Source organism: Dipodomys merriami, unplaced genomic scaffold, assembly GCF_024711535.1.
Source record: "Dipodomys merriami isolate MVZ:Mamm:240054 unplaced genomic scaffold, mDipMer1.0.p SCAF_6, whole genome shotgun sequence".
Taxonomy (NCBI): Eukaryota; Metazoa; Chordata; class Mammalia; order Rodentia; family Heteromyidae; genus Dipodomys; species Dipodomys merriami.
This window is the reverse complement of record NW_027206179.1, coordinates 1097010-1117488: the sequence shown is the minus strand read 5'-3', so window position 1 is coordinate 1117488 and position 20479 is coordinate 1097010. Positions and strand designations below refer to the sequence as shown.

Genomic DNA, 20479 nt, shown 5'->3' with positions numbered 1-20479 from the left:
CATAGTCTCCAACTAAGTAGGATTCGGGGATGGAGCTCTCCTCCTCCTCCTCCTCCTCCTCCTCCTCCTCCTCCTCCTCCTCCTCCTCCTCCTCCTCCTCCTCCTCCTCCTCCTCCTCCTCCCCCTCCTCCTCCTCCTCCTCCTCCTCCTCCTCCTCTTCCTCCTCCTCCTCCTCCTCCTCCTCCTCCTTCTCCTCCTCCTCCTCCTCCTCCCCCTCCTCCTCCTCCTCCTTCTCCCCCTCCTCCTCCTCCTCCTCCTCCTCCTCCTCCTCCTCCTCCTCCTCCTCTCCCCCCCTTGGCAGTCCTGAGATTTGAACTCAGGGCCTGGCACTGTCCCTGAGCTCAAGGCTAGCACTCTACCACTTGAGCCACAGCACCATTTCCAACTTTATCTGAATAATTTATTGGAGATAAGAGGCTCAGGGACTTTTCTGCCCAGGCTGGCTTTGAACCGTGATCCTCAGATCTCAGCTTCCTGAGTAGCTAGGATTATAGTTATGAGCCACTGGTGCCTGGCTTTGTATTTTTTTTAAACAATGGATATTTATTGCTGGCATAACTTAAAATAATGCACAAAAATGAACTCCACATTCAGAATTAACTACTTGGTATTTATCATTACACCCTTTTTTCTGTGTGTATATTAATCAGAAGTTCAATGGTCTATTAAAATAACCCACATTGATCCTTTTTTTGGGGGGGCTGGGCCTAAGCTCCTTTTGCTCAAAGCTAGTCCTCTACCACTTCAGCTACGGCGCCATTTCCTGTCTGGGCTAGCTTCAAGTTACAAACCTCAATATCAGGAGGATAACAGAGAATTCCAGAATTCCAGAGCCGCCAGCATCTGGCTACTTCCAGCTTTATTGCTGGTTAATTGAAAAGAGTCTCCGAATTGCCCTCCATGGCTTTGAAAAACGATCCTTAGATTTCAGCTTCCCGAGTGTGTAGGATTACAGGCCCGTGTCCGTTTGGGGAGGTGGAGCATACTTCTCGCATACTTGGAGCTTTCCAAAATGAACTGTTACACTGGGTAGGCAGTCTTGGGCCTGATAGTCCCTTGAAGGAAATTCCGAGCAGTGGAGTGACGCGGTTGGTTACAGTGCCGGGCTGCCCCCCTGCAGAGGCGCCATGCGCCCCCGGGCATGCAGGCACTCCCACCGCACCTGGGCCCTCACTGTTTGTCGCTGCAGGCCGGAAGCGGAACCCGCAAAGCCTGCGCGTTGGTTCTGTGGACCGTGCTGTCTTGTCTTGGTCGATGTTGCAGCTCTGGGGTGGGGGTGGGGGGTGGGGTCCAAGGCCTCTGCTCGGGTCAGCACTGAGCATGCGCTCACCCGCCCAGCGGGTTGCACGGTTGTCTACTTCCTCCTCAGTGCGCTCTTTGTGGGTGTCCCCGTAGGAATACCTCAACAGCATTCTCCAGCACGCCAAGGACTTCAAGGAGTACCACAGATCCGTCACAGGCAAAATCCAGAAACTCACCAAGGCGGTGGCCACCTACCATGCCAACACCGAGCGGGAGCAGAAGAAAGAAAATGAGCGGATCGAGAAGGAGAGGATGCGGAGGCTCATGGTAGACACGGCTCTTGCGGGTGTCTGTGTGCGGGTTGGGCAGCGGTCGTGCTCATGTGGCCGCAGGCCAGGCCACTTGGAGGTTTTGCTGGTGAAAAGGCACCTCAGGGTTTTGGCTGCTAGGTGATTAGTCTTACTTTGGGTGACCCCCCCCCCCAATTTGGCTTTGTAGCAGAGCTAAGACTGGGCCCACGCAGGGAGAAGAATGGGATGTGGGGTGTAGGGGTTTGCGGACTCGCACACAGCCTTGGTGCGTGGCTTGTACTCTGTGGCTCCTGACCCCCATTGCCCAGGGTCCAGCTCTGTTGGGTGTGGACACCGTCCTGGAGGGGCGGCCCTGCTGCAGCGGGGCTCTGTGTGCTGTGTGTGTGTGGGGGGGCGTTCTGGGTATCCACAGGCATGTCTATCTTGCAAACCAGCTCCCACCCTCCTTTCGTAGGCGGAGGATGAGGAGGGCTACCGCAAGCTTATCGACCAGAAGAAGGACAAGCGCCTGGCCTACCTCCTGCAGCAGACGGACGAGTACGTGGCCAACCTCACCGAGCTGGTGCGGCAGCACAAGGCCGCCCAGGTCGCCAAGGAGAAAAAGAAGAAAAAGAAAAAGAAGGTGCGCCGGGTGTCTCTGCATGGGTTGTGGTTGCTGTCTGCCCCGGTGGCCTTGACCTTGGGGGTCAGGCTGTGATCCTGTCTCTTTCCACTTCCAGAAGGCAGAAAACGCCGAAGGACAGACACCGGCAATCGGCCCGGATGGCGAGGTGAGGATGCGGGGTTTTCTTTGGGCAGGCTGGCCTGCCCGCAGCGCTCCGCCTCAGTCCATCAGGAAATGGGCCCGTGCTCTCCCACAGCACTACGCCCCAGCTTCTTCCTAAGTCCCAAGGCCCTGTCCAGCTGACAGCGGAGATGTAAAGCAGACTTGAATGCGTCTCCCCCACTCCCCGTTTGGAAGAGGGGACTGGGGTGTAGCTTCAAGCTGGAGTCCTTGATGGGCATTTGCAAGGGCCTGGCTTCCATCCCCATTGCTCTCTCCCCAGAAGTTTGTAGGTGGTTCATTTTCATCTATTGATTTCTTTTTCTAAGCCATTTGTGGGTAAGATGTGCACGTGACGCTCCGCACCTCCTCACGTCAGCACGCACCTCCGCAGACCCAGCAGCCCAGACGGGGGCATGGACACTGCCTTGGCACTGGTAGCTCTGGGTTCAGATTCCCACAGATGGTGGAGCGCTTGAGGCCCTGGTTCAGTCCTCAGGTGTGGGCAGCTGCAGCGCTGGAGCCCAGCTGCTTGGGAAGGGAGCAGGAGGAGCCCGGGAGGCTAGGAGCTCCAGGCCGGTGTGGGCAGCATGGAGGACCCCATCTCCAAACAGAAAAAGACTTCCTCCAGTGTCCCGCCAGTGCGTTGCACCGTCAGCCCTCGTGGCTCCAGCAGAGGCTGTGTGTGGTCTGCTCCTGGGCGGTGACGTCGCTGACAAGCCAGGCCCACGTTTCATGGTGGAGCCTTCTGTGCGCAGCTGCCTCCTGTTTGCTAGTGATTTCATGTAACTAGCCTGTTTGGGCAAGATGCCCCCGGAAATAACCCTGGAGCCCAGGTCCCTGTCCGCCACCCTGGCAGTGTGTCGTGGGTCTGTGGCGTCATCGGTGGTGTTGACCTTGGTCCCTCGGTGTCTTGGAAGGCAGCTCCTCGGCAGTGTTCTCTCCTTTGATCATTTTGAGACAGGATTTCAAAACATTTCAAATATCTAGCCTGGGTTCCATGCCATGGCGCCTGCCTCCGCCAGCTGAGGCAGAGCAGGTTTCCTTTTTTTAAATCAGTGAGAACCTTATAAAGAGCATCTCCTATCCTTCGATCTCAAGCTGGTGAGTCTGTGCCGGGTGAGCTTCCACCCTCCGGATGCCGCCACTATGCTTTGCATGTAGCAGCGCCTGTCACCGTTTCCCGAGCACAGTCGCCCGCTTCAGGCAGGCTTACAGATCCCTACTTAGTTTAATGCATTATAATCGTAACCTCATCTTCATTTTCATGATTCATTTTGCCTTCATACTGGTGCTTGTGGGGGTGCTGGGCATTGAATTTAGGGCCCACTGTTTGCTAAGCAGCACTTCAACCCATTTTGCTTTTTTTTTGGCCAGTCCTGGGGCTTGAACTCAGGGCCTAGGCACTATCCCTGAGCTGCTTTTGTTCAAGGCTAGCACTCTACCATTTGAGCCACAGCACCACTTCCAGCTTTTCTGCTTGTACGGTATGGAGGAAGTGAAGGCTTCACTTGTTTCCCTCTGCTGTGTGCGCTCCGCTCCCAGTTGTCAAGGGCAAGCTCCTCGCTCAGGCTGCCTTTCCTAAACCCTGCAGCCCGGGCAGTTCCTCAGATGGGTAGAGCCGCCAGCCATGGGCAGTGAGGCTCCCTTCCACCTCCTGCTGGCCATGGCTGAGCTCTTCTGGTAGTGCAAGTATGCAGTCTGCTGGGGCTTGGAACCTGGGGCCTCCTCCTGGCTCTGCTCTTCCGTGGAACTGTGCCCAGCAGCAGCCTGTGTGATAATTTTTGGAGTGCGTGACCCTGCGAGGACTGGGAGACGTGATCCTACGCTGGTGCGGCCTGTGCTGGTGCTCTCCTGTCTCCTGTTCTCTGCCTTGCAGTCAGCTGGGGGGAGTGGGGTGAAGTTGGGACACCCCAGAATTCTCGAGCAGTTAGGTGGGAATTAGGGATGGGGAGAGGTTTGGATGGCAGCACCTTCCGCCCTTTGCTATTTACTCCCAAGGGCAAAGGTCGCTGTGACCCTAAAGGTAGACTGTGGGGCTACAAGAAAGCTGTTTTATTTTTAAAATAGCCCATGGGCTGGGCACGCAGCTTGTCCTTAGCATGCATGAGGCTCTGGGTTCCATCCCCAGCACCGAATGAAAAAAGACTGGAACTAAAGAAGAAGGTGGAAGCCGGGCGCAGGTGGCTCACGCCTGTAATCCCTAGCTACTCAGGAGGCTGAGATCTGAGGATCGCAGTTCAAAGCCAGCCCAGGCAGGAAAGTCCGGGAGACTCTTATCTCCAATAAACCACTAGAAAACCAGAAATGGTGGTGTGGCTCAAGTGGTAGAGTGCTCACCTTGAGCCGAAGAGCTCAGGGACAGCGCCCAGGCCCAGAGTTGAAGCCCCACGACTGACCACATAAAAAAGAAGGTGGAAAGACTGATGTTTGTGGATTATCAGAAGTATTATTGAGAAAATGGTCATAGATGGTCTAACATACCCAAGGTGATCCAAGAAGTCAAATCAGTACCCATCCAAACCCCAATATCATTCCTCACTGAGAAAACAATCCAAAACTCGTATGGAACCATAGAAGGCCTAGAGCAATCCTGGCCAAAAAAAGCATTGTTGGCAATATCAGAATTCCAGACTTAAACTTTACTACAGAACCATAGTAACAAAATCAGCTATTTACTGGAAAAACAGACCTGAAGACTGGTGAAACAGACTGGAAGACACAGAAATAAAGCATATACCTACTGCCATCTGATACTTGACAAGGGAACCAAACGTACATGTTGGAAAAAAGAGTTCACAAATGGCCTTGGGAAACGGCACATCCATAAGCACAAGACTGAAGCCAGATCCCATTGATCTCTTTTACCTATATGGATCGAAGACCTCAGTGTAAGAACCGAAACCTTGAAACTTCTACAAGAGGGAACAGGAGAAACATTAGAACTTACGAGCACAGGGCGGAACTTCTTGGGTAGAATCCAGGAGTCTCAGCAAATAGGAGAATTGACAAATGGAATTGTATCAAGGTAAAACGTTTCTGCAAAGCCAAGGACATAGGACTAAGCTAAACAGAGCCTGCAGAGTGGGAGGTCTTTTCTAGTTAAACATCTGACAAGGGCCTAATATCCAGAATATAAAGGTAGCTTAAAAATCTAAAATCTTTAGCCAGGCGCTGGTGGCTCACATCTATAATCCTAGCTACTCAGGAGGCTGAGATCTGAGGATCCCAGTTCAAAGCCAGCCCTGGCAGGAAAGTCCAGGAGATTCTTTTTTTTTTTTTTTTTGGGGGGGGGGTCCAGTTGTGGGGCCTGAACTCTGGGCTTGGACGCTGTCCCTCAGCTCTTCAGCTCAAGGCTAGTGCTCTACCACTTGAACCACAGCGCCACTTCCGGCTTTTTTCTTTTTGCTTGTGTGGTGCTGAGGAATCGAACCCAGGGCCTTCAGGCATGCAAGGCAAGCGCTCTACCACTGAGCCACCTTCCCAGCCTATCCGAGAGACTCTTATCTCCAATAAACCACTAGAAAACCAGAAGTGGCACTGTGGCTCAAGCGGTAGAGTGCTTGCCTTGAGCTGAAGAGTGCAGGGACAGCGCCCAAGCCCAGAGTTCAAGCCCCACGACCAACCAAAAAAAATCTAAATCCTCAAGGAATAACCTGATGGGTAAATTAGCACAGGAGCAAATAGAGACCTCTCAGAAGTAAGAATGGCCAATAAACACATAAGACATGTTTATTGTCTCTGGACATGCAAATCAAAACATTTCAGATATCATTTCACCCCAGTATGATTGGCCAACATCAATAATACCATCAACAACAAATGCTTTTGGGGGACATGGGGGAAAAGGAATCCTTTTACACTGCTCGAGGGGTGTAAACTGATGCAACTACTATGCAGGCAATATGGAGATTCCTCAAACAACTGAACATAGAACTACCCTGTGATCCCGCCGTACCCCTCTAGGGCTTTCATCCAAGACGTTATAAGTCAGGGTACATAGCCAAGTTATGGAAACAGCCCAGATGCCCTATAATCAGCCAAAGGATCAAGAAAACTGTGATGAAATTGTATCAGTCCATCAAGAAGAGTAATATGTCATGGGAAGAGTCATATGCAGGGAAATGGCTGGACCTGGAAACAGTTATGTTAAGTGAAGTAAGTTGGGCTCAGAGAGCCAAAGGGTACATGTTTTCTCTGATTTGTGGAAGTTTGCTTTATAAAATATAAACATGGATATATACACAAGGCCCTGTGCCTGTGTATACATTCAAATTGATTGGAGTATGGTAGACTTGGGGAAGCATTTCTGTGGTGGATCTCATCTGAACAACTAACAGTTTACAGAATAAATACCAGGGAGCTGAAGTACTCCAGGGCGGGGGAAGGGGCAGCGATACAGTCGTATTCAGTATACATATGTGAAAATGGAACCCCAGGGTACCATGAGGGATGGTGGGGCTGGAAAAAACAGGCGGGAGGATGATGGGAGAAGTGGCATCGAGCAAGGTGCGTGGTGCACACCAGGTAACAGGTTGAATTCAACCTTCTTTGTACAGCTAGTTAATGAAAACAAGTTGGGCGCTGGCGGCTCAGGCCTGTAATCCTACCTACTTAGGAAGCTAAGATCTGAGGATTGTGGCTCAAAGCCAGCTGGACAGGCAGGAAAGTCCTAAGACTTACCTCCAGTTTACCACCAAAAAGCCGAAGGTGGACGTGAGGTTCAAGTGGTAGAGCACTAGCTTTGAGCAAAAAAGCTCAAGAACAGTGCCCAGGCCCTTAGTTCAAGTCCAAGGACTGGCACACAAAAAAATAACAAAACAGAAAAAAGGAGATAAAACTCCCAGTTAGCGATTTCAGAAAGACTTGGATGAGGTCTGGGCAGGACAGCGGAGGACAGGAAGACATGTGCCTCCAAGTCCTGCTTTCCCGCGTGGGAACCCTGGGAGCACACATGGAAAGCCAGTACCAGTGCACTTGGGAGAGGAAAGCTGTCAGACTGCAGTCCAACTGGGGAGAGCTTTACTTACCTGAAAATTAAATGCATTTGTCCTAAAGATAGGGGCTATGCATTAATAAGTTCTCTGAGTTATATATACTTACACATATATGCCAACGTGTATGTCTATACACTTATGAGCTAAAGTGTCACTTTTCAGGCCAGGCTAGTTATAGCTGGTCTTTCTGCCTCCACTTCCTGAGTGCTGGGATTCCAGGGGTGCATCACCATACCCAGCTTGTTTACTACATTATCAATCTACTGTCCAGGTCTCTTTCCGTATCCCTGGGCGATGGTTCCAGGTTCCCTATGGAAACGAAAATATCATGTAGTTTGCATGGGACGTACCCATTCCCCTGAGACCTTAAGTCACCTGGGGACACCAGCAATATATTGTAAGTGCACTCTAAAAGCGTAGTAAATTCATTGTGTTCATACTGTAAATCCCTCCCACCCCCACCCCCAACTCCATTAATCGTGGAGTCTCACAGGCTTTTCTGCCTAGGCTAGCCTCAGGCTGCGATCCTCAGATCTCAGGGTCCAGAGTAGTTAGGGTTACAGGTGTGAGACCCCTGCTCCCTGTAGTACTGCGTCTGTGAGGCACGAGGACGAGTTCTGTACCTGCCCGGGGCAGTTCGGGTGCTGTTGCTGTGCTGCACGTGGGTTGTCTGCCAGCCCCGTGCCCACCAGGAGGACTGCTGTGCAGTCGCCCAGGCCACTCCTCCTGGCCGTGCTTGTCTTTTCCTGGGCATGGACAGGAGCGGAGATGAGGGCTGGAGGTCCAGGAGCTCACAGGTGACTTCTCTTTCAGCCTCTGGATGAAACCAGCCAGATGAGTGACCTTCCGGTGAAAGTGATCCACGTGGAGAGCGGGAAGATCCTCACGGGCACCGATGCCCCCAAAGCTGGCCAGCTGGAGGCTTGGCTGGAGATGAACCCAGGGTGAGTTCATCTGCAGAGATGGACAGTGGTTGCCCTGCAGGGTTTGGCCTGGGGCAGAGCGAGGTGTGGCTGCCATCTGGCCCAGGCCTGCGGGCTCCCAGGGCCTTGCACTGAAGTGCCGCCATTACGTTCCAGGTATGAAGTGGCTCCAAGGTCTGATAGCGAAGAGAGTGGTTCAGAAGAGGAGGAGGAGGTAAGAGTCCCACATGGATCTTTCAAGTCATGGGCCCTTCACCCCGTGTGTGTCTGCCCCGCCCCCTGTGGGCCTTCCCCCTGCACTGGCTGGGCATGGTGTGGCAGGGGCAGCTGAGCCCCAGGCTTGGCTGAAAGTGGGTGTTTCAGAGCTGTGCTGACCTCTCGCCACACTGCACATATGACTGTTTCCATCTTCCATTCAATTGATGAAGTGCAACTTAAAGTTCATCTTCTTGGTTGCGCTAGCCAGTCAGAGCTCCGCATCTGAGAGCGGGCTCTATGATTGGCCCATTTCCACCAGCTGTGTGTGTCCATGAACCGTGAAGCTCTGTGCACTGTGTGTGTGGCCCCAGCCTGACGCCAGCTCCAGGGTTTCCTGCGGCTTCAGCTCTCTGCTTCCCGCTCTCCCCATCCCCACATAGCACCATGTCCTCCCAGGGCATCTGGGATTTGCTCTGGAGTAGGCAGATTGGCATACTATTTCATCCATGCTCTGCACTGACTTGGGTTACTTAAAAAGTTACGTGCTTTTTCAAAATGCCCAGTGGAGTCTGAAGGTAACCTGTTCCCTATCTGTGTTTTTGGTTTTTTGTTGTTCGTTTTTTGCTGGTCCTGGGGCTTGAACTCAGGGCCTGGCTGCTGTCCCTAAGCCTCTTTGTGCTCAAGGCTAGCACGCTACCACTTTTGGCTTTTCTTGAGTAGTTGATTGGAGATGAGAGTCTCGTACACTTTTCTGCCTGGGCTGGCTTTGAACCATGATTCTCAGCCTACTGAATAGCTATGATTTACAGGAGTGAGCCACTGGTGCCCAGCTCTCTATATTTTTTAAGTAAATGAGTTCTTTGCCAATCATATTTTGTTGTTTTGTTTTGGTTGGTCGTGGGGTCTGAACTTGGCCTGGGCGCTGTCCCTCAGCTCTTCAGCTGAAGGCTAGCACTCTACCACTTGAGCCACAGCGCCACTTCCAGCTTTTTCTGCTTATGTGGTGCTGAGGAATTGAACCCAGGGCCTCATGCATGCAAGGCAAGCGCTCTACCACTGAGCCACCTTCCCAGCCCATGGTTTTGGTGCTGGGAATGGAACTAGGGCCTTGTGTGTGCCAGGCAGGCGCTCCCGCAGAGCAGCCCTCAGCTCCTACTGGCTTTTCAGCTGTTGTAGTGAGGCGCACCTTTGTCCAGAACAGACCTGGTGCCCGGCAAGGGCACAGCTTGGGTTTGTTTGAGGATCACAAGGGAAAGCTTGCTCCAGCTTGGTGCCAGTGAGGTGCCGCACCCTCCTTCAGCCCAGGATGCCCCATCTGCCAAGAAGAGTACAGATGTCCGTGAAACATCTGTGACGTGCTGGCTGTGGCTTTGGCCTTCCTGCGTGTGGCATGCTGTCCAGGCCCGTCATGCCTTGTGCATTGTCGACCTGAGTTCATTGTCGACAGTCCACATTGCCGACTGTCCGCCAGTCGGTGGACAGTGTTTTCCATTCGTGACTATGGCAAATAGTGCTGTGCGGACGCAAGCATACCTGTGTGGATGGACATGTGTTTTCGTTTCTCTTGGGTAGATACCTAGGAGTGGAATTGCTGGGTCACGTGGTAAGTGTATGTTTATCTTTTTAAGACACTGCCAAACCATTTTCAGAGTGGCTGTGCCATTTCACAGGCCCCAGGTTCCATGTCCTCTCGCCAGCACGTGGTGGTGTGTGTCCTTTCGGTTGAAGACATGTTAGTGGCTGTGTGGTGCTCCTGTCTTTGTGCTTTTAATTTCCATTCTCCTCCAGCCACTAGTGCGGCGCGTCTTTTCATACACGGTTACGTACCATTCATGTAATATGCGAACCTGTTCAAATCTTTGCCCATTTTTAATTAGATTATCATCTTGCCAAGTCATTTAGTCCCGTATTTAGTCTAGATACACATCTTTGACTCAATATGTAATGTGCAAATAACTTCTCCCAGTGTACTTGGTTTGACATTTTTTTACTGATGCCTTTCTTTGAGCTGTAGGATCAGTTTAATGTTGGTGAAATCAAATTCATCTTTATGTTGCTATTATTGTTACTAAGTAGTTTTGCCAAAAGGGTTAGAATTCCGTAAGTCAGTTCATGAGTACAATGCTCCTTATTCAGTGTCGTCCCTTCCTTTATTCTTCCCTATTTGCTGCCTCCTACCCTCAATAAGATTCAAGACCAGGATTGAAACTTGGTATCTAATGCTTGCTTTTACTCCTTGGCTGGCACTCTATGCCCTGAGCCACTCTTCCAACCCCTCAACATTGTTTTCTTTACTGAAATGTGCTCTTACTGTTGAAGAATTATTTAGGATGCTTGTAATCCTAGCTACTCAGGAGACTTAGATTGGAGGATTGAGATTTGAAGCCAGCTCAAACAGGAACATCCATGAGACTCTTACCTCCAAGTGTCCACAAAAAGCCAGAAGTGGAGCTGTGGCTCAAATGGCAGAGTGCCAGCCTTAAGCACAAAAGCTCAGAGACTACACCTAGGCCCAAACGTCAAGCCCCAGAGCCACACACCCCTCCAAAAATTTTTTTTATTTGCATAACCCAAAAATCACATAGATTTTCCTATTTAGATTTCTTTCTAGAAGTTTTATATTTAGGATCATTAAAAACCAACAGACAAAACATTTTTTTGCCTGATAGAGGTGGTTCAAGCTTGTAGCCTAGATATAAAGAGGAGGCCAAGATCTTGGAATTGTGGTTTGAAGCGAGCTTGGGCAGAAAAGTCCGGGAGACCTTTCATCTCTAATTAGCCAGCAAGGAGCCAGAAGTGGAGGTGTGGCTCAAGTGGTAGATCGCTAGCCTTGAGCGGGGAAAAAGCTGTGAGACAGCACCAAGTCCTGAGTTCACACCCCAGGACTGCATACAAATATCTACACCTATACTTGATCCTGTGCCTCATGCCTGTGATCTTAGCTGCTGTGGAGGCTGAGAGTAGGAGGATTGTGGTGTGAAGCTGATCTGGGCACCCCACATTGTTCAGGCTGGTCTAGGTAAAAAAGAGATTACCTAAAAATATTCTGAGCAAAAACAACTTGAGATGTACCTCAAGTTGCCTGCCTAGTAAGCTCATCTTCTGAGCCCGAACCACAGTACTATCTCCCTCCAACAAAGAAACAAGCCTCACGAAATTCCGGAGGCTCTGGGCAGGTCAGGCCATTGGAGGAGTGTCCGGCCGAGCACACCCCCTATGGCCCGCCCACTGCACTGCCGGCTCAAAAGACACAAACTGACGTCACAAAGCAAAAAAAGAAAAAAAGAATTTGCTAGAGATCTTGTTTCAGCCTGGCCTTTGAAAACAATTCTCTCATTGCCAGTCCTGGGGTTTGAGCTCAGGGTCTGGGCTGTGTCCCTGAACTTCTTTGATTCTAGGCTAGCCCTCTACTAATTGAGCCACAGCTCTCTTCGGTGAGTCTCCTGGCCTTCCCTGCCCAGGCTCCATCCTCAGCTTCAGCCTCCTCAGTAGCTCAGATGAGAGCTACTGGCGCCCGCTGTCAGCCTGGTTTTTTATGGCAGGTAGATTTTTTTTTTTCCAGTCCTGCAGGTTGAACTGAGGGCTTGGGCTGTCCCTGAGCCTCTCTGTGCTCAAGGCTGGTGCTTTACCGCTTGAACCACAGTGCCACTTTTGCCTTTTTCTGTGTATGTGGTCCTGAGGAATCGAACCCAGGGCTTCATGCTTGCAAGGTAAGCACTCTACCACGAAGCCACCTTCCCAGCTGCGGCAGGTAGATTTTTAAAATTTTAAATGAACTGTTACGGGTTGTATTTATTGTTTGTTTTTAAATTATTTCTGTTCACTTTTGTTTTCCTAGGAATTGGCTATTTCATTTCAGTAACATGACAATGAAGATTAAAAGTTTTGGGGGCAGTACTGGGACTTGAACTCTGGGCCTTATGCTTGCTAGACAAACAGTTAACCACTGAACCATACTGCCAACCTTTTTTTTTTTGCTAGATATTTTTGAGACAATGCCTTACTTCCTGCCTGGGCTGCTCATGCCTAGGTCACAATCTGCCTGTTTTAGGGTTTTTATCAGAGCTAGAAGAACAGGTGCACCCAGCTCTTACTTGAGAAGGGTTCTTGTGGACTTCCATGCCTTGATAAGCCTTGAACTATTAGCCTCCCAATCTGAGCCTTCCACATAGCTAAGACTACAGCTGTGAGTCACTGGTACCTTGTTCCTTATTTTTATAGCAACCCTGTATTTCTGTAGAGTTGGTAGTTATCATTTTCATTGCTGATGTTGATGATTAGGCTATTTTATTTTGCTTTTGACCATTCTAGGCTTAGATTGCCAATGGGAAACTTTTCTTTTACTGGAGCTTGAATGGGAGACTTCTTTTTTTTACCGGAGCTTGAATTCACGGCCTTGTGCTCTTCTCTGTTTTCGTCATGATGGGTGCATAACCACTTGAGCCACATCTCCAGTCCTTTTTTTTTTTTGCTTTTTATGTGACAGCATCCCTCATCTGTCTCCCAGATGAGCCTTGAACTTGAGATCCTTCCATTTTACCTTCCAAGTGCTGTAATTTGGCACAGTAATTTTGCAATTAATACTAAATTCAGAACTAGAGGTATGGCTCAAGTGGTCAAGTGCCAGCTGTGAGTGGAAAAGCCAGACCACCCAGAGTTCAAACCCTAGTACTTGCACAGAGAAATACAAAATCAAGCCAGGTGCTGGTGGCTCACCTGTCACCCTAGCTACTCAGGAGGCTGAAATCTGAGGATCATGGTTCAAAGCCAACCCCAGGCAGGAAAGTCTGAGACTCTGACCTACAATTAACTACCAGAAAACTGGAAGTGGAGCGGTGGCTCAAAGTGGTAGAAAAGGCAGTCTTGCACACAAAAACGGTCAGGTACAGCACCTAGGCCCAGAGTTTAAGTCCAGTGACCGGCAACAACAACAACAACGATAAAATACTAAAATTTTGACCTAATTTATCTCCGTTATCCTTTTCTTTATGATGTTACTGTCACTTATGTTAATCTGTGTTATATATCCAACAACATAGTCTTACAATTATTTTTTAGTGTATTTCAAATAAATATTTATTAATGTTCCAGTAACATGTTGGAGGAGGGCAGAGAGTAACAGAAGTCTTTGGTTTAGCTGGGCGCTGGCAGCACACACCTGTCATCCTAGCTATTCAGGAGGCTAAGATCTGGGGATCATGGTTCAAAGCCAGCCCTAAGCAGGAAAGTCCATGAGACTCTTACCTACAATGAATCACCAGAAAACCAAAATCAAAATGGTAGAGTGCTACCCTTGAGCAAAAACTGCTCAGGGACAGGGTCCAAGCCCTGAGTTTCAAAAAAAAAAAAAAAAAAAAGCCGGGCACCAGTGGCTCACGCCTGTAATCCTAGCTACTCAGGAGGCTGAGATCTGAGGATTGCGGCTCAAATCCAACCCAGGCAGGGGAGTTCATCAGACTCCTATCTCCCTTAAACCACTAGAAAACCGGAAGTGGCGCTGTGGCACAAGCGGTAGAGCACTCACCCTGAGCTGAAGAGCTGAGGGACAGCGCCCAGGCCCAGAGTTCAAGCCCTACGACCAAAAAAAAAAAAAAAGTCTTAGTTTCAAATAGAGGAAGAATGGGGCAGGAGAGAAGTGTACGCAAGGGTCGCACAGTGTCAGTTGGAGGTTTTGCTGCTTTGTCCATTGTCTCTGGTTTGTCAGAGGGGTTTGTTAAAACAAGAAAGTCATTTTGGGCCTCGTGGGTAATTGTCACAAGATACCTGTCATTTCTTTCTGGAACCCAAAATGAGTAATTCCTTGCTTTTGAGGCCATCTGAAGAACATAAATCTTCAAAACTATTATGCTGAGGGTCCATGAGTCCAGTTCCCACACATATCACAGCCCCTTATGATCAACACCAGAAGCCTTTAAGTGATTGTTTTACTGTCAGTTAGCAGTTCTTTGCAGCTTCCGTTCTTTGCAGATTCATCAGTACTGGTTACCGTGTTGGCGTGCAGCTTATTTAGAAAGAGACCTGCGAGGTCAAGGCAGAAAGTGGGGCGCGGTTGTCTTGTAAGAGTCAGCCTCTGTCTGGCTCACCGTTCTTCATTGGTGATGGATGAGCTTTCCCTCAGCTTTCCCGTTCTCTGCAAACCCTCAGCTCCTGAGAGTTTTCAAAAGCATTTCAAGGCATCTCACAACAAGAGGAGTCCCACATGGTGGAAGTTTCAGCAAAGATTTACAATCTTAGACCAACACGAAGAGGGAAAAATAGGAAAGTAACTACAATAGTTTCTTCTTCTCCAGGCAGGAAACGGGAGTTAAAGATGCTTTATAATGAATGCTTTATGCACGCTTATCACTAGCTGGGCAATCTTATCATTAATGTGGTAGCAGAGAGGAAATAAGAGAATACCAGAGAAGGTTTCTGCTACTATGTCTTTTCTGCTGTAAGACTTAGGGTTTTGTTTTTGTGTTGGGCTAAGCACATCTTCTACCTTGGAACGCCCCCTTCTGCCTCTCTAGCATGGTTTACCTAAGCCCTGTGCCCTGGACATAAGTTCTCCGTCTCTGTATTGGGGAACGTGTTTCTTCAGACTGCAGGTTTTTTTTTTTTTTTCAATTTCTTTATTGAGATTAAGTGATTACATTAATTTCACAATATTGTGGCATAGTGATACTTAGCTAAAGCCACAAACACATGCTAATCTTCACAAGGCAAATGGTCATTATCACGGTCTATAAAGCTGGTGAACTCGATGAACTTTGACAGTAGAACTATTTCTTCCACATCGGTGATGTGTACATTTCTTTCCTTCTGCTTAATGTGAGCTGTTCCCTCTTTCCCTCTCCTTCCCTCCCTCCCATCGCTGCCCTTGAGTTGCTTAGTTTACTTTGATCAATGTCCTGGGCAGCTGATAAGCCTCTCTGCTGTATTTTTTCACCTGTTTCTCTCTGATTCTGTGCCCTCCTCCTAGTTTCCCTCAGATGTGCACATGTATATACCATCTAAAAATATGACAAATTAAGAAGAGGTCCTTTGTTTGAGTCCTGTTTACTTTGTCTTATCTCATTGCAGTTTGAGTTTAACATCTACGTATCAGGGAGACCATGTACCGTTTGTCTGTCTCTCTGATCTTGGCTTGTTTCGGTCAACATGCTTTGTTCTAGTTTCATCCATTTCCTTGCGAGTGCCATTATTTTGTTCTTTCTGGTCAGCCTGTGGCTTTGGGAGGGGTCGTCTAGCTGCACGTGGAGGTCCTGGCTGATAGCCTTTGCTCCCAGGGGAATGGACGCAGATTATGAGGCACTAATTGGCAGCCTGTCTTTTCAGAGAAAAAGTTTGCCACTAATTTTATTCCTATTCTCCCTTATTTTACATGGTTATTTTGTTTTCTGTTTTAGATTTGTCTGTTTTTAATGTCTTGTAATATGTTTGCAAAACCTTCCCTCCCCCCTCCCCGTCCTAGGGCTTGAACTTGGGGCCTGGGCTCTGTCTCTGAGCCTCTCTCTACTCAAGGCTAGCACTGCACCACGAGCCACAGCACCACTTCTGGCCTTTTCTGTGTATGTGGTACTGAGGAATCAAACCCAGGGCTTCCAGCATGCTAGGCAAACACTCTACCACTAAGTCACATTCCTAGCCTCGATTTTCTTTTTAATGGGTTTAATGGGTTCACCTTTCTTTTTAGTGGATAGCTATCTTTTTCATCAAATATGGGAAGTGTTGACGTTCTGTATTTCTTGGCTTATGCTTAAATAGGAATTCTTTCCATTCTCTGTACATATTGACCCAAACTTTGGAATGAATGATAATTACATCTACTTCAAAGACTTTGTATGCTGATTTGAAGAATATCAGTGAAACGAGACAGGTTCTGTTGAATTCTCTCCTTTCCTCCCTTTTTCCCTTCCTCCTTCATTTTCCCTCTTCCTGTGTGGTGTATTGTAGCCAGGTTGGATTCTGAGTCTCTCTCTAGCGGGCTGGCTGGCGTTTCCTTTGCTTGTGTGTTGAGTACCTTCCCTGGGCTAATCCTGTGGCATCTGGGCTGGTTCCCTTTCCTTAGGTCGTGGCCCTCGGTTGTGCAGGCCTCCTGTGTGCTGTCTTTTGTGTCACCCTGGGTAGTGCTTTGTCTTCTTCTCTGAGCACATGTGCAGTTCCACCTCAGCGAGCCCCTCCCCTCCACCTGTGCTGCCCATCCCCCTCCCCTTCATGTGATAGAGTGGAGAGAGGGAGATGGACGTGGTTCTGAATAACATGCTTTTCTCCCTGGAATTCAGCCACTTTGTCTTTTGCTAGTCCTGGGCTTGAACTTAGGGCCTGGGTGCTGTCCCTGAGATGTTTTAGCTCCAGGCTACTACGTTACCACTGGAGCCAGAGCTCCACTTGGTGGTGATTAATTGGAGAGAAGAGTCTCACTGATTTTCCTGGCTTTGAACTGCTATTCTTAGACCTCAGCCTCTTGAGTTGCTAGGATTATAGGCATGAGCCACTGGTGCCTGGCCTGTTTTTTTGTTGTTTGGTTTGGTTTGGTCCGTCATGGGCCCTGAACTCTGGGCCTGGGCGCTGTCCCTCAGCTCTTCAGCTCAAGGTGAACGCTCTACCACTTGAGCACTCTACCACTTGAGCCACAGTGCCACTTCCAGCTTTTTTTGGCTTGTGTGTTGCTGAGGAATGGAACCCAGGGCCTCATGCATGCAAGGCAAGCGCTCTACCACTGAGCCACCGTCCCAGCCCTGGCCTTTCTTTTTTTTTTTTTTTTTTTTTTTTTTTTTTAACTCAGCACTGGGGCTTTGAACTCAGGCCCTCATGTTCTTGTTTGGCTTTTTTCCCCAAGACCGGTGCTCTACCTCTTGAGCCACCATTCCACTTCACAGCCACTTTTTGAAGGCTAATGCTTTTCAGACTGTGCTGTGTCTTCGCTCAGTTCTGGGACCTCTGCAATAGGTCCTTTTGGCAATTTTGCCCCAACTCAAACGTCCCCTTCTCAGGCTGGGAGTCCCCTTCGCTCTCTCAAATTCAGTACCTCCCCCTGCTAAAATTCCAGTCTGGTCCTCTTCAGGAGGGAGCATCTGCCAGAGATGCCCTCCGCTTCACCCCCCATGCTGCCACCATCCGCCTGCTGTTCCTCGTGACCTGAAAGTTACCTTGCACGATCCCGGGGCCTCTCTCTGCTTTTCGATCAGAATTACTCAATAGGTTAATGTCACTTCTTTAAGCTCTGTAGCAGGTCCATGAGAGGCAGAGGAAGGTTCCCCTGTGCGGTGGTTTGCTTTATACAGAAATGCAAGGATGCTCCTTGTTGATTTCACCCACGTGTCCCACGAGTGCTCGCGTCTGCTCAGTACACACAGGAAGGGGGGCCCTGGGGGCAGCGCGCTCACTTGTAGGTGGGAACGGCCGCCCCTTCCCAGCAGCACAGGGAAGGCCGCTGTGGTGTGACTAAGACTGTGGACATCGAGAGAATAATAATCTGGGGGTGCTGTGTGAGCCAAGGCAGAGTCTGGGGTACTGGCCTTGGCAGGCGTGGCGAGGTGTAGAAAGCCCAGCAGCCAAATCAGGGAGGCCTTCCCCGACGTGTAGAGTCCAAGCCACCCTAGGAAGGGGAGAGGGGCGCCCCGCTCCGTGGGCTGAACCCAGGTCACCAGGTCCTGTCTTGGTAGGAGGAGGAGGAAGAGCAGCCTCAGCCCGCGCAGCCCCCCACCCTGCCCGTGGAGGAGAAGAAGAAGATCCCCGATCCGGACAGCGATGACGTCTCAGAGGTGGACGCACGGCACATCATTGAGTAAGACGCCCCGGCTGCAGAGGCTGCCCGACGTCCTGCACTCACACATCTCGGTGGCTGCTCCACTGAGCACATTGTGCGATTGCCACTTGGCGCTTGTGCACGTAGATCTGGGCTTGTGGCGTGCCATGTCTCCTGGACATGGCCCTGGATGCTTGCACCGAGAGCGTCTTCTGTTCACCCGCCAGCCTTGGTCTGTCCTGCCAGTGGCGGCGCTCACATCCGCCCTTGCAGTAGCGCTTTTCCCAGCGTGGTCCCTGTGCAGGCGCTGGCTCGTGACTGCTCTGCTGGGAGATGGTGGAGTGTGAAGGGAAGATGGCGGGCCGGGGGTGGGGGTTGCAAGTACATGCTCCATAGATGGGGGTGCCCCTGTCCACGGGCCCAATTCTGAAATGCCCCTCCTTAAAGTTTTGCTGCTGGGAGCATTTCTGATGTTCAGATTGAGAAAGTTTGATCAGGTGAAGTCCATGCAAACATTTTAAAATCCAGTCAACTCCCAAATCCTGGCCACTTCTCTTAATAAGGAACACACTTGGTATTCCTCATTGTTGGGGTGGGGGCCATATTGGGGTTTGAACCTGGCCTCGTGCTTGTGGGGCAGGCGCTGGCCTGGCCCCCAGCCTTTTGAATAACAGTATAAAGGAAAGAGGCTGTTTATTCTGAAGCTGGGTGTTGTGGCTTACCGCTGTAATCCCAGCAGCTGATGAGGCTGTGACCTGGATGTTTGTGGTTTGAAGCCAGACCAGGCAGAAAAGCCTTGTGAGACTATCTCCAATTAACCAGCAAAATGTTGGACTGGAGGTGTGGGTCGCATAGTGGATCAGGAGACATAAGCAAAAAGTGAGGCCCTAAGTTCGAGCCCCAGTTCCAGCACCAGTTAAAAGGGGGGCGGGCCGATAGATCCTCAGACTACCGAACAAAGCGTGGCTGTGGGTTTGTGGGCAGCCGCGTGGTGGGTGTTGATTTTCCCTGGAGCCTCCGGGCTCGCCACGGCACAGGTGGCCGTGTGGGCCGCGGTCTTTTATGAGACGAGACAAGTGACCATCCCTCCGTGGGACAGGAACTCCAGGCACCTGGGCTCTAGGCTCTGTCCTGGGCGGGGCCTGGCCGCCTGGCTGGCCTCAGTTGAGCCCACGGGTCCCGCTGGAGCACGTGGTCGCCGCGGGGTCACCTGTGCTCACTGGGTACCCGCCCATCTCGCCCCCAGGAACGCCAAGCAAGACGTCGATGACGAGTATGGCGTGTCCCAGGCCCTCGCCCGCGGCCTGCAGTCCTACTATGCTGTGGCTCATGCTGTCACCGAGAGGGTCGACAAGCAGTCGGCGCTGATGGTTAATGGGGTCCTCAAACAGTACCAGGTGAGGCGGGTGTCACTGTCACCGTGTGCCCGTGTGGCTCGCGGCCCCAGGGAACCGACTCCACCGTCCTCTCTCGGTCTCTGGGGAGCGTGCTCTTCCCTGGATTCCAAGCCACCGTGTCCCCTGGGGGGATGCACATACAGGGAGGGGTTGAAACAGCACAGAGCCTCTGGGTGCTGGGTGCCTAGGTCTGTGCCAGGCAGAGCGCCAGGAGCACCCTATGTCCTATGGTGTGGCCAGATGGACAGCCTGCTGTCCCCATGTCTTGGTGGTGCGGGAACCAGAGGAATGGCTGCGTCAGGCCCCAGACGCGGGTGCGCGCACGCGTGAGTGTGCTCAGCACTTGGGATGGAGCCGGCAGCTCGAGTCAGGAGCCGGTGCCAGTGCCAGGCTCTGTCCCACCCTCGAGGCTCCCCAGCGGGAGCAGTCCCGAGGCCACGTCCATCTCCTCTGCCCGCCAGAGGCAGCTGGACTGGGTCTGCCAGTGGTGCTGGTGTCCCCTGCTTGCCAGGAGGGAGCTCTCAGGCGTCCACATCACGTGTGTCCCGAGGGGGAAGGTGGCACCTTGCCCAGAACTTCTGTCTTGTTGTGTTAGGAAAATGGTCCAGTTTTCCTTCCAAGTGTTAGGTTTAGTGTGAAAAGTCTTCTCTTCAGTGTCTGAATTTCTGAATGCTCTTGAGGCCCCCCCCCCCCCCCCCCCCCCCCCCCCCCCCGTGTGGGGATTGAACTCTGGGCCTGGGCACCGTCCCTCAGCTCTTCAGCTCAAGGTGAGCACTCTTAGCACGTGAGCCACAGCACCACTTCCGGTTTTCTGGAGATGAGTCGCATGGGCTTTCCTGCCTGAGCTGGCTTTGAACCATGATCCTCAGATCTCAGCCCCGAGTAGCTAGGATGACAGGTGTGAGCCACCAGTACCTG

The 20479-nt window shown here is 50.8% G+C and overlaps 1 protein-coding gene across 6 annotated transcripts in view; it reads left to right on the top strand.

Moving 5' to 3' along the window:
- The window catches only part of Smarca4 (SWI/SNF related BAF chromatin remodeling complex subunit ATPase 4), a 73265-nt gene that overhangs the window by 22592 nt on the left and 30194 nt on the right, over window positions 1-20479 (top strand). For 5 of the 6 annotated variants that reach the window (XM_070002240.1, XM_070002239.1, XM_070002238.1 and 2 more), the window contains exons 9-15: window positions 1396-1569; window positions 2008-2175; window positions 2273-2323; window positions 8127-8257; window positions 8393-8450; window positions 18082-18203; window positions 19411-19561. In XM_070002240.1, the coding sequence (XP_069858341.1) occupies window positions 1396-1569; window positions 2008-2175; window positions 2273-2323; window positions 8127-8257; window positions 8393-8450; window positions 18082-18203; window positions 19411-19561 (855 nt within the window). The remainder of the gene's footprint in view (window positions 1-1395; window positions 1570-2007; window positions 2176-2272; window positions 2324-8126; window positions 8258-8392; window positions 8451-18081; window positions 18204-19410; window positions 19562-20479) is intronic. The other variant, XM_070002237.1, reaches the window with a different exon arrangement.